At 34.5% G+C, this 11,789-nt stretch overlaps 1 protein-coding gene across 3 annotated transcripts; it reads right to left on the minus strand.

Annotated features, from left to right (window-relative positions):
- Positions 1 to 1,825: 1,825 nt before the first annotated feature.
- LOC142342331 (uncharacterized) lies at positions 1,826 to 10,744 on the minus strand. 3 transcript variants are annotated; one of them, XM_075393631.1, is made up of 4 exons: positions 10,406 to 10,744; positions 8,754 to 9,098; positions 2,694 to 3,106; positions 1,826 to 2,570 (listed from the first exon to the last, which is right to left on the minus strand). In XM_075393631.1, exons 2-4 carry the CDS (start codon positions 8,984 to 8,986, stop codon positions 1,915 to 1,917), a joined length of 1,302 nt encoding a protein of 433 aa, XP_075249746.1. In that variant the 5' UTR covers positions 8,987 to 9,098; positions 10,406 to 10,744; the 3' UTR covers positions 1,826 to 1,914. The 3 variants fall into 3 exon arrangements, with proteins under 3 accessions (XP_075249746.1, XP_075249744.1, XP_075249745.1); XM_075393629.1 differs by having other exon boundaries at positions 1,826 to 3,106; XM_075393630.1 differs by having other exon boundaries at positions 1,826 to 3,106; positions 8,754 to 9,305; positions 10,505 to 10,555.
- Between the last annotated feature and the right edge of the window lie 1,045 nt (positions 10,745 to 11,789).

Consider the following 11,789-nt stretch of genomic DNA (forward strand, 5'->3'; position numbering starts at 1 on the left):
CGGTAAATTGCTCTTGAAATCCTTGAAATAGTAAAATATCTGAGGAGCATCCGGTGTTATCCAAAATTCAGACAAAAAATTGCTGCCCCAACTGAAACACTGGCAATGAATGAAGAACACAGATTAATAAAATGAAGACATCAATAAAAGAACCCGCAGCATCTACTGTCACTACGTCAGCTAAAACTACATCAAGTGATTATCTGGTAGCAAATAGAGAAAATTCAGCAGAAGGGGGCCATTAATTATAGAGGGAACTTCCAATCAAAGGGCTATCAGTTGCAGAATCGTCATTTGCCAGATCATCATTTGCCGAAAACTTTGACTACAAGCACTGCATGCGAACTACTGCACTGACATCAAATTTAAAATGGAACTGCTAAGCAGAACTTTTGGTTTCTTTAGCATACCAAGGAAAAATAACGCCCTATTTTTTGTTACTTTTTGATTGCAAAAAAGTTGCACTAAGTTACTCGTTTTTTTGTTCTTCCTACTATCTTTTGTAACACAGTTGAATCTATTTTGTTGTAACAGCAAAACAAACAAAATTGCACTAAAAGAGGGGCTAGACAATTCAAGACCGCTTTGGTGGGATTGCTGTTGTCGTCAATTAGCTTGATTAAAAAATCACAAGTCCGTCTCCCAAAAAAAATCTTGAATTTGCAGCTCTTTTTGTGAGTCTTGATTTTTTTTGGCTTCATCACTAACTCAAAGGAAAATATAACAGGACTTGGATCTCAAAAAAGTTCAAGATCTGAAAGAAGACAGGACTTCGAAGACGACTCCTCGTCGCCGACTTTCGTTGCCGACTTACGCAACTGAAACAATTCAGTAGCAAAATTTTAGTGTGTATTGGCAAAAATGTTCTCGGCAAGGTTTTTTGCTCATCATGGCATTGGTGGTGGAAGGGCTAGGTGGTTTGCATTCAATTTTCAATGAGAAATATTGAAACAGATAGCCGTTTTTCAATCAGCAGAAGCTGTCAATCGGAAGGATTCTCTGTTGCTTCTGACAAGGTGGCAGAGTCACCCACGGTGGTTACAATTCGTGGTTCAGCTGTACTGCTGCTGTTCGCCCGCGTGAAAGTCTCCTTGATTTAGGTTAGAGGAACATTCATCTCATCAAACGACAAGGGAATTTTTAGAGGCATCTATTAAAGGCACCAATACTCATCTTTGAGTTCTTGCCTGAAGAATTGGAGATATCTTCAGTTGTTTAGGCAATCCAGAAAACCCACTCAAGAAATGTTAATAGCTCTAATCACAACTTTTTGCTCTTACCTAACCAAAATAGGGAGAACAAAAACTAATCGCAAGAAAGGCCTAGTTCGAGTGTTTGAGCGTGGACAAATGGAACAGATTGCCGATATTGTATGGAAACCAAGTTCACTGTTTTCTAAATTGTATTGAGAAACGAAAAATTAACTAGCTAGTATAATACACTAATGCATTTCATTGCTTTTCCTTTTTTACCCTTAAACAGGTTGTGATGATTAATCTTAGCTCCTTTGATCACAAACACAAGCTAAACATTCTTTTTCTATAATTGAGTTTAGTATTTGAATTTCAATTACAATGAATACAAATAAGGCAATTGAATCATCTAACCATAATGTAGAGTTTTTTATTAGACCAGTCGAAATCAGGCCAATTTTTCTCACCGTCAAATCAGAGATTAACATCTGAAATATATGGTCTGATTAGAGGTCAAAGTCTTGTACTACCTAGGTCAGAGGGCAAGGACTTAATACAGCCTGATCGGAGGGCAACATTTTACAGATTCTGATCAGAGAAGGAAACCTGGACCTAAACATGCACGAAAACTGTTACGATATATAAGAATTTAATCAAATTATTAATCAAACACTTTTGCTGCTACAAAAATAGAAAATAAATTCTTCCATATGTTATCAACTTAAGAAATCAAAGCCATTTGAATACTCTCGCGGTTATTACTATGGTTTATACGCACTTCAAAGTTACTGTTTGCCTTCCTTTTCAGAAGCCCGTTATAATTGCGTCGATCTCTTTTTTCAGAAATGCTTGTCTTCATCTGAAGTAAAGCTAGCACCAGTGCAAAACCCAGCCCAAATACTAGAATGCAAACAGCAAGAATTCTGGGCGCCGTTTTGTTTTTGAACGATTCGTTTCCTGTTTCTCTTTTGAAGGTTATTTCGAAATACTCGATGTAGTCAGTTTGCAATTGAGAGCTCTTCGTCTCGTTTGAAATCATTTCTGCTGATGAAATTCCTTCGTTTATTGAAGTCGTACCAGACTGTACTGATAACATTAGAGTTGACGTTGATGTTGACGATGTTTGGATTAACTTGTCGACCGTTTTCGGCGATTCCGTGGGTTGTTGGTTTTCCAAGTTTCTTCTGAATTGGTTGTTTTTAGCAGATTGCTGTCTTTTTGGGTGATTTTGAGAATTCGAATGGCGATTTGAATGGTCACGAACTGTGTTTTTGACTTTGTTTTCTTCAGCTATATCTTTACTGGTATTCTTATGATAATTGGGTTCCCGGAGTATGGCTGTACTATCAACGGAATTGATTTCAGACGACAATTGACCTAAAATGGAAGTACTACTTAGTGGTCTTGTAGTTGTATGAAAAACGCGCATTTGGTCAACATTAAGTGAGTTCTGCGTCCTTCGGGCAACAAAACCACTTTCAGGGGGAAAACTTGTCGTACCTTCGGTTGTTGATTTCAATCCAGGCGCTTTTTGGACAATCGCAATTTCATTGGGACTTATAATTGGGGTCGTTGTTTTAATAGCGGGTTCAGTTTCAATAACAGGATAACCAGAAGTTGTGGATATTTGGTCATAATGATTTTGGGCATTTGCGGTGATTTGTCTGACATTTGCAGTAAATTGATCTTCTGTTGTTGCAATGTGTTCATTCATATCCTGCAGGTCACTGGTAGGAACAGTTTGATTGTTTTTACGGAGGCCTGTTGTGGTATGGCCATTTATAACTGAGCTTAATGTTATTGTTGATGTCTGAACCATAATGTTGGTAAAATTTGTCGTATTTGATGGTTCATGGATGGTCGATACACTATTTTGTTCTGCGTCAGTCAAATTGCTGGTCGCCATCGCATTGCTAAAATTTTAATAACCTTAATTTTGCTTCAATATTAATTTAATAACCATCAAATTGGATTTTTCTGCTTTTTCTCTAAACTTCAAAAGTATTTGAAATTCTTTGAAAAGGTCATCATTTGTCCCCTACCGAGAAGGGACAATCGCTTCCATGCCTGATTTTCGTTTCAATTATTGACTCAGAAAAATGGGGAAGTGGAGCAGAAAATTCGAATACAAAAAAAAGAAACGGAGGGATTAGTAGAAAATTTTGAGAAATACCTGTTCGGATTGAACAATTTACAAAAGTACCGCAATAAACAAAATACAAAAATACAACAATTCAATTCTTCAAGAGTCAAAAAGACACACTTAAATCAAATATTACTCAAATGACATGATTTACAGAAAACAAACTCGTGGAGCCTTTTGAACTGTACTTCACTTCTTTTTCTGGATTTGACAGAACATTTTTAATTTTTCGAATTCTCTGAAAAAAACTTCCAATATCAAAACTGCCAATGGAACACCACTCGAAACTAAATAGAGATTTCGTTGGTTTTTCGCGTTTCAGCAACATTTGCCGAGATGAGCGACAATGCGAATATCACCAACCAAATTGCCGTTCCTTCACCGCTAATTCCGTCAACGATTTCTAGCCACAAAAGCAATGCAAAAATTAGCAACTAATCCCCCAAATTGCATCATTGTAATTCTTGCGGATTTTTACCAGTCCTTTGCATTACGCGCGCATGAACAAAAATATCCGATAACGAAAGATCGGCATATATTCATTAATTTCATAGAAACCACTCAGCAAACTTAAAGAACTTGAATCTGCAAAACAAAATGCAAAAAGTAGTGATTTTGATGCTGCATAAGTGGAAGCCTCCGACATCAAACGTGTGGAAATGAGCGACGAGATCAAAGGATTTGAGTCAATTATAATTGTCGCTAGATTGCGCACACTGTAGAATGAGAAATCTACCGACCTATACACCAAAATTTGAGCGCGTCAGATTTATTCGCACGTGCTTACTTTCTTGATCTTAATGCAATTTTTCGGAAAAAAAACACACACAATATATATATATATATATATATATATATATATATATATATATATATATATATATATATATATATATATATATAATTATATATTCACGCAAATGTGATTTTGCTAACGAAATGAATTCTTTTTATGCACATACAAGTTGATTTAATTGTTGAATTCATTTTGAGGAACCCATAAGAAAGCAAAAGAAGTAGTTGATGAAATCTAGAAGGCAAATAAAAAATTATATTTATTGAAAAGTCAAAAGAACAGGACGATTTTTTCTGCAGTTTTAACGTATAAGACGATGCGCTTATAGTTCATATCAATTTTGTCAAAAAGTGTGTCGAGGCTGAAAAAATCCAAAATTTTATTCCCAATTTTGTTGAATAAACATTGAAAATAAAAGGAGGCGAGTTTACTTTGCTCATTTTTGGAGAAAGCTAAACTGACCGCCAACACAATTGGAAAATTCAATAAAATATAGAAGAATTTTCCTTATCTTTCCTTTTTGCTTTAATACGAAGTTTTACTTGGAAGTATCTCTCGATTTCTAAGTTATCAAAGCACAGGCAACAGAGAAAAAGTATTAAAATATTGCGTTAACGAAAATTATAGTGTGATTTGCATCCGATTATCAACTGTGTATTAAATTTTATTGATTTTGACCTGTTTATACACGGAATTCTATTCTTGTGCTAGTTTAATTGCGCATATTATAAATAAATAAATTTGTTTCTGCGTAATCGCAGCGGGGCAGCATTAGGCTTTGAGTCTGCAAAAACAGTAGTCTGTTCTCAGCTCTCATTTTCCTATTATTACCCACTTCTTAGACTGTTCATTTAGTGAGCAAGAATGCTCTTTAGTTGGTGACTATGGCCACTTTTATTGCGTCTGAAACTTTCACGTGGTACCAGCATTGCAGCCAACATTGGTCAGTCTAAGGTAAACCTGGAGCTATTGTTAACTAAGAGCCCATCCTCACACAGACAGCTTCACGGAGACAGGGGATCGAACTAACATTCTTTGCCTTGTAAATCACATACCTTACCTCTAGGCCATTACGCCATATTATGACTCGATTTGTGTCCTGTTTGTCATTATGTTAAACTTTCGAGAAAAAAAATCTTTTTTATTCGGCCAAACAAATGCTAACTTTTATCCTATGTTTAAGAATTGAAATCTTTTGATGGGCTTTTAGGTAACAAGGCGGCTCGGTAATGTGCGTTCGCACATTAAGTTCCGACCCCGCTCATCCACATTTTTCACTTAATTGTCTACCAAATGAGGAAGAGATAAAAAAAATTAACAAATCAACATAACGTTCAACAAGCTACTAAAACAATAAAACAATCTACTCTAGAGGGCCTGTGAGACCTTTGGCTACCATAATATGACTACCAGAAAAGACGGCAAAACAAAATCAAATAGTTACAAATATTAATTACGACAAAAACTCCTTGTCCATTTTTTGAAAACCCCTAATAACCAAATCAAAATGGCATCAGATAAAGTTTATACTCAAAAGATTAACTGGCACATTTTTGGAACAAAATATGGGGCTTTTCCTCAATGGGACTTGGCAACAAGTCGTCAAGAAATGAGCAAAAGGGGCAAAGTTTATTAAAACATTGCTTTATTAAAAAAAAAGAATCAAATTCGAACTGATTAGAAACATTACGCATCAAATAAAACCATTGAGAGAGTCTTTTATACCACAATAGAGAGCGATTGAGGCCTTCCATTATCCAGAATATGCCATACGACTACAAAAAAACGACAAGTACAGGTAAAAACTAAAAATTTGCACGAAAAATTATGCACGAAAACTGATAAGCTGATCAAGAAAAACAAAAAAATCTTCGCTTGCAATTTTTGAAGTAACGAAGATTGTAAATCAAATGACGCCCATTATTGTGATACTTTGAAAAGAGAACAAAAACCTAAAAAAAAGGGGCAATATGCAAAAATCACGAAAATTGGTTTTAGGAAAATTGGTTGTTCCAAGAAGAGAGACAATTTGAGGAAAATAAACCCATTATGAAAAGCAAATTGTATTTCAATAGAAAAATGATGTGAATTGTAAATAGAGACGCATAGCTACAATTTTACAGAAATATAATTGGCAGATCTCAAACATCTACCTCTTTTTTTAAAAAACAAGTATTTTCAAAATTCATAGCCAACAAATGCGTTCGACTAAAAAAGTAGACAGTTCGTATTCTACCTATTCGGAAAATTAATTGCGACTATTATTAATGAGACCAAATCATAAGACTATAAATCAACATCAGTACAAGCTGAACAAATAAGTTTCACAAAGAACTTTACGAAATCACAGTTTTGAAGCCATTAAAAATATAAGAGATTAACCACGACAATATAACATCTTCATTTTTGTCTCCTTTGACCATCATAACGTCTTTTTTTAAAACGACTATCACAAGATCACAACAAAAGGAACCACCACAAAATCTGAAAACTATCAAAATTTCACAAAATTCCTCTGAAACAAATTGTCTAAGCCCAGAAGACATCATTTAAAACGTTTAAACAACTGAAAAATTATTGTTTGATTCAACAAAACATTAAAAAGAGCTCTAATTAATGAGGCTAAATTACGAAAATGATGCAACCTTGTATAAAACAAATAAACGCAAACCAGAACAAAAAAGGTTAAATTGAAGAATACTATTAATCTTTTTTTTAGAAATTTAATTCGAAAGTCAAAACAACCATTATCTATTTAACGATATCATTTTTTAATTTATCAATTGTATATCTATAGTTGGCCACTGAAGACTTTAATTACACAGTATTTGGCATATGACAACAAAAATTAACAACAAATAAAGGGCAAAAATAGAAAACTCTGCAAGAGAACGGTGTCGCAGCCCTTCAAACCATACGTTATGGAAACAAAATATATGTTCAATTTTAATTGTTTTAAAGTTTTGTTTTCAGTTAGATTGTTAAATAATGTTACAATTTACAAAAGAAACAAAAACAACAGCATAAATGGGAAATTATGCACAAAAATCAGAAAACTTTGTATAAAAAAACTCGTAGTACCAAAAACAAAAAACTTCTGTTAAAAGGATCGCCCACAAAATTAGTTTGTATATTTTACAGAGGAAAGATTGATCTCTACATACTGAGAATAAACGAAATGTTCACTAAAGTAATATGAAAAAATTGACAATTTCAAAAAATTACAGAAGTTTCCTTAGAACAAATACATTCAATAACATAGGAGACATTAGGTAACAACCGAATGTATAGAAAAAGTTCACTTGCACCTCTTGGGGAAGACTTTTAGATCTTTGAGTGGTTAAACTTAAAAATCACGCTGCCAAAAGAATAACAATTGAAGTCAAAAGACGAGAATTTAGTTAAATTTTACTAAAACTCCTCAAAGCCATAAAAACCCTTTGATTCTCTAAAAACAAACCGTATCTGCATTTGGCCTAAAATTTACGTAAATTGGAGTTGTCATTAACGGAGCCAGGAATAAAAATTATTCACAGTAACTAACATTAAAAGAACAAAAGCAAAAAATTTTGAAAAAAGGCAGCATCAAAATAAAAATCAAAAGTCTCTGATTCTAAGAATCCACTATATTGTTGAACCTCTCCCTGATTTTGTCGCGCGCCCAGCAAACCGACCATGTGTTCCAAGTGTTTGCGAATTAGATCAATTGTTGCGTGGAATTCTTCAAATATTAAAAAAAACAGCAACATTTTATTCCAGAATATTTTCATACGGCGCCTAACTGCAACTAGCGCTCCTCTTAAGATTAAAGAGTCTGTTTTAAGGTTTCTAGGTCACTAAGTCTGGCAAACTTTTGCAAAATGGACCAAAAAAGCATATTTTAAGCCATTTTTGATGAAAAAAGTTTGAATTTTGAAAATTTTATCAAAAATTTTAGCCAAAAAAAACATCAATCAAACAATTCAGCAACGTTCTACTATCTCTAACGGTAACACCAACACTCTGCCGTTAAAAATTTTAACTTATTTTCAAAAATATTAGCGCAATTGTGCCAAATTTTAGCAAAAAATACTGAAAATGTGAACAAAAACAGTCGAATGTTCACAAAACTCTAAACCTCGATAAATACCTGTAAAAAAAGAAAATCTTTTCAATCCCGTATTCTACGCTGGACGGGCTTTTCAATGGTACCACTCACATTTCTCTACGATGAATATATCGATCGGCCAAAATTGACTGAACAAAAAAACCCAGTTGAGTATATAGTTCCTCCTCCCCACTAAAGTGGGGGTCGGAACAATAAGGAAACTGAGTGTGTTTTATAATATCTCTTTGAGGGAATTTTAGGAAACTGAGTGGGCTCTATACCACCCGAGACTCTTCTATAGCCACACCAAAAGATTTGCTTGTATACAAATTTTACAAGAATAACGTTCATCCGCTAAGGCTCACAGAACTGTTGTAAGATGATATATAAAACATTAGAAGAGCGGAGCAAAATTGTCTTACAAGATAACCATCCCCGTGCGACTTTGGGGAAAATATATAGCGAACAGCGTCGGTACTGTTTGGCGATTGAATTTGTTTATCTAGAGATAACCATTTGATTATATGAACCTACCTGTTAGCTTTTTCAGTTGTTGTCGAGTTTCTTTCGAGTTCAAAATTAGCCGTGTTTTCCATAGTTGAATTTGACATAAAACTTTTGCTGTGAAAATCGTGAGGGATTGCTTCAAATTCTCCGAAATCTGTAATGTTACTTTCGACCACTTCTAAAATGTCCTGAGTTGTCAACTTGAAAAGAATTGTCACGAAATTAAATGTCACTATATTGACTAGCTGATTCGAGTTCATTTTGGCCAAACGAAGAAATGAACTCAATTTTCAGTTGTTTCTCAAGTGAATTATTTCAGCAGCAGGTGGTGAAATTTGTAAGATATTTCATAAATTGATTTGAATGAAATCGCTAATTGAATAAAGCGGAAATGATGAAGTTTTTATTGAACAATCGATATTGAAAATTTGAATTATTTTGCATTTTCTGATGAATGTTTGATGCCAGATAACGCTCATTTTCCGATCAAAGACATTGTCTTGTCTACTATATGATGTAAATATTGGCTATTTGTGTTATATAATGACATTTGTATATTTAATAAGAAGTTAAGAAATCCTGAGTAATAAAAGTCCCAATAATTTACATCCAAAATTTCCGATCAAACTTTTTGATGTTCCGAAATTGCCGGTCATTATAATTCAAATTTTGTCTCTTAAATTAGGAAGCACTTTTTTTGGAAAATAATGAAATTATTGATGTTTGAAATGATAGGAAAAAGAGCTCTTTGCAATAGTGAAAGGCATTCCTAATCAATGTTCATGAGTTGAAGTAAAACATCACACACGCGTCGCTCGCTCTGAACAAAAGTGAGTAGGGGGGGGGGGGGGGGGGATTCATTTTAAACCCTAAAGGTCTCATCTTGTTACATGTTACGACGTGCTAGAATGCAAAAACAAGCAACTATAGCTAGCTTGCTTTTCCGCCTGGTTTTTTGTGCAAAAGGCGGCGGTGGTGGCGGCAACCAGCACTACTATAAGGGATTAGGGAATTTGTAACTGTGGAATTGGTAGGTAGGTAACATTAAGCAGAGATGACAAATACAACATGGAGGTCTATTCAGCTGTCTTATTTCTGGACTTCATCCAGTCTTTTGACCCACAAGCCCTTCATGCCCACAATTGGCACCCATTTAACCGAAGTTTCATTAAATCGCATATTAACATCTAGGTTAATCCCAGCTCAGCTTACACAATTATTTAGCTCCCATTTTGAACACCGCTTTAGTTCTTAAAATTTCAAAAATTTTCCGGAATTTTTCCCAGAATATTTATTTTTTAACATGTAAATTAGTCTGATTATAACCCTAATGTTAGATATCTACATGCTTTAAAATGTTAAATAAAATAATAAGTATTGTTATTAATATAATCATCTTAAAATTGTGCCTGCTCGTTCTCATATGTCAAAATAGGATTTGAAGCTCCTATTTGTCTATTAACGGGTGCTTTCCTGTGCTGATCGAGCAAAAACTCGGTTAAAACATTTTTAAAGCAGTTTTACTGCTAAAAGTTCTTATTGAATATTTTATAGGTGATCGGTTTTTTTCGATTTAATGGTAAGAGTTTTGGCATAAAATACTTGGTTTCCTATTGCTGGAGACAATGATGATATAGATAAATAATATCGATTGTTTTGATCAGGTTAATATCGTCTACTTTTTCTCTATCTTTGGTTAGTTTGTTTTTCGCAGACTGGTGTAGTAATTTTCGGCCAAATGTTTCGTAATATTTTAACGATGAGATGGTAATCTTAACCTGAAACAAAAATCGCTATTTGAGATCAAAATATATACAATACAAGATATCGGTACTGGCTGAGTTTTACAAATCGTCAGAACTTTGAGAAGAGAACTCTAGAAAAATTAATAATTTGAGAAATGACTAGGGATCAGTATTGGCTGCATTATTTGGATGATAAGAGGTCAAATTGTTTACAAAAGTTTATCGGCAATCTCACTTTTTATGTTTGAATCGTAACAACAATTCAACAATGAAACTATGCTTATCAAACTGAATATAAACAATGAAACTGACCAGGCTATAATGCACTACATTCTGCTTAACTACTACCCATAAAATTTAACTGGAATTTTCCAAATTAGGCCGAATAAACGGAAGCAGTTTACTTAACAAAGTTTCCACCGTCTTCAATTAAACTGCAGAGACAATTGATCGCAAGAAATTCGAGTAGTTAAATAAATATTTACCCATCTTTACAACCAGAAGGAATGGAATTGGTGTGACCTTTGAATTGGAGCCGTAGCCTAATAACGGATTTCTCTAAAATTCAGTCTGTCTTGCCTAGAAAAACATTCCTAGCCGTAGCTTTCATGTATCGTGCGCTAAGTCTTTTTTCTCGTCCAAAATATCCGCTTGCTTTGTGTTCGAATTAACCTCAAAAGGTAATAAAATCGCTTTTAATCTGATTATTGATTGGAGACTAGAATTGGGGTTGTTTGCCCGCATGACTGACAAAATGTTTGTTCACGTGTCTCATCTTTGATTGAACAGGTCCCGCTGTGACGTAATAGCCGCGTGACCTTTAAATTAGGAAAGTAACAAAAGCTATAAACTGAATGCGATGGTGATTAAGTAAGGCCTCACCGCGTTCAAGAGTGTCATAGTTTTTAGGACATCTTCCATCGACACGTTCAACGCATCCAACACTATCAAAAACCTTCCGAGACTTGCTGACATTTAACGTTACACTCTGGTCAGAAATATTTGAGCGCATCTAGGCAGATCAGACACCACTATTGACTGCAAATGGGTTTGATCAAAAACAATGACGATGTACTTGAGTCTAACCAGAGGTTGATTCAGGCCCAATTTGGTCTGGTTTTAAAGCAAAATTGAGTCTTATCAGAAGTGTCATTTCGAGGGCACTTCGGTCACAGAAAATTTTTTGATCATAACTAAGACGCCCTAGACGAACTGGGACGGTTATCTGCTAAGATCTTGCAAGATTCTTGCGAAAAACGGTTATCTGGTAAGATCTTGTAAGAGTCTTGCAAATAACGGTTATCTGCTAAGAGGCAAG

This window comes from Convolutriloba macropyga, chromosome 7, assembly GCF_964194025.1.
Source record: "Convolutriloba macropyga chromosome 7, txConMacr16.3, whole genome shotgun sequence".
NCBI lineage: Eukaryota > Metazoa > Xenacoelomorpha > Acoela > Convolutidae > Convolutriloba > Convolutriloba macropyga.

What these genes read in the sequence shown, in the direction of transcription:
- LOC142342331 (XM_075393629.1), bottom strand. Translation starts at nt 8,986, where the DNA reads ATGAACTCGAATCAGCTAGTCAATATAGTGACATTTAATTTCGTGACA. An exon ending in ACAACTGAAAAAGCTAACAG is followed by an intron (nt 3,107 to 8,753) that starts GTAGGTTCATAT and finishes TTAAAATTTTAG; the next exon opens with CAATGCGATGGCGACCAGCA.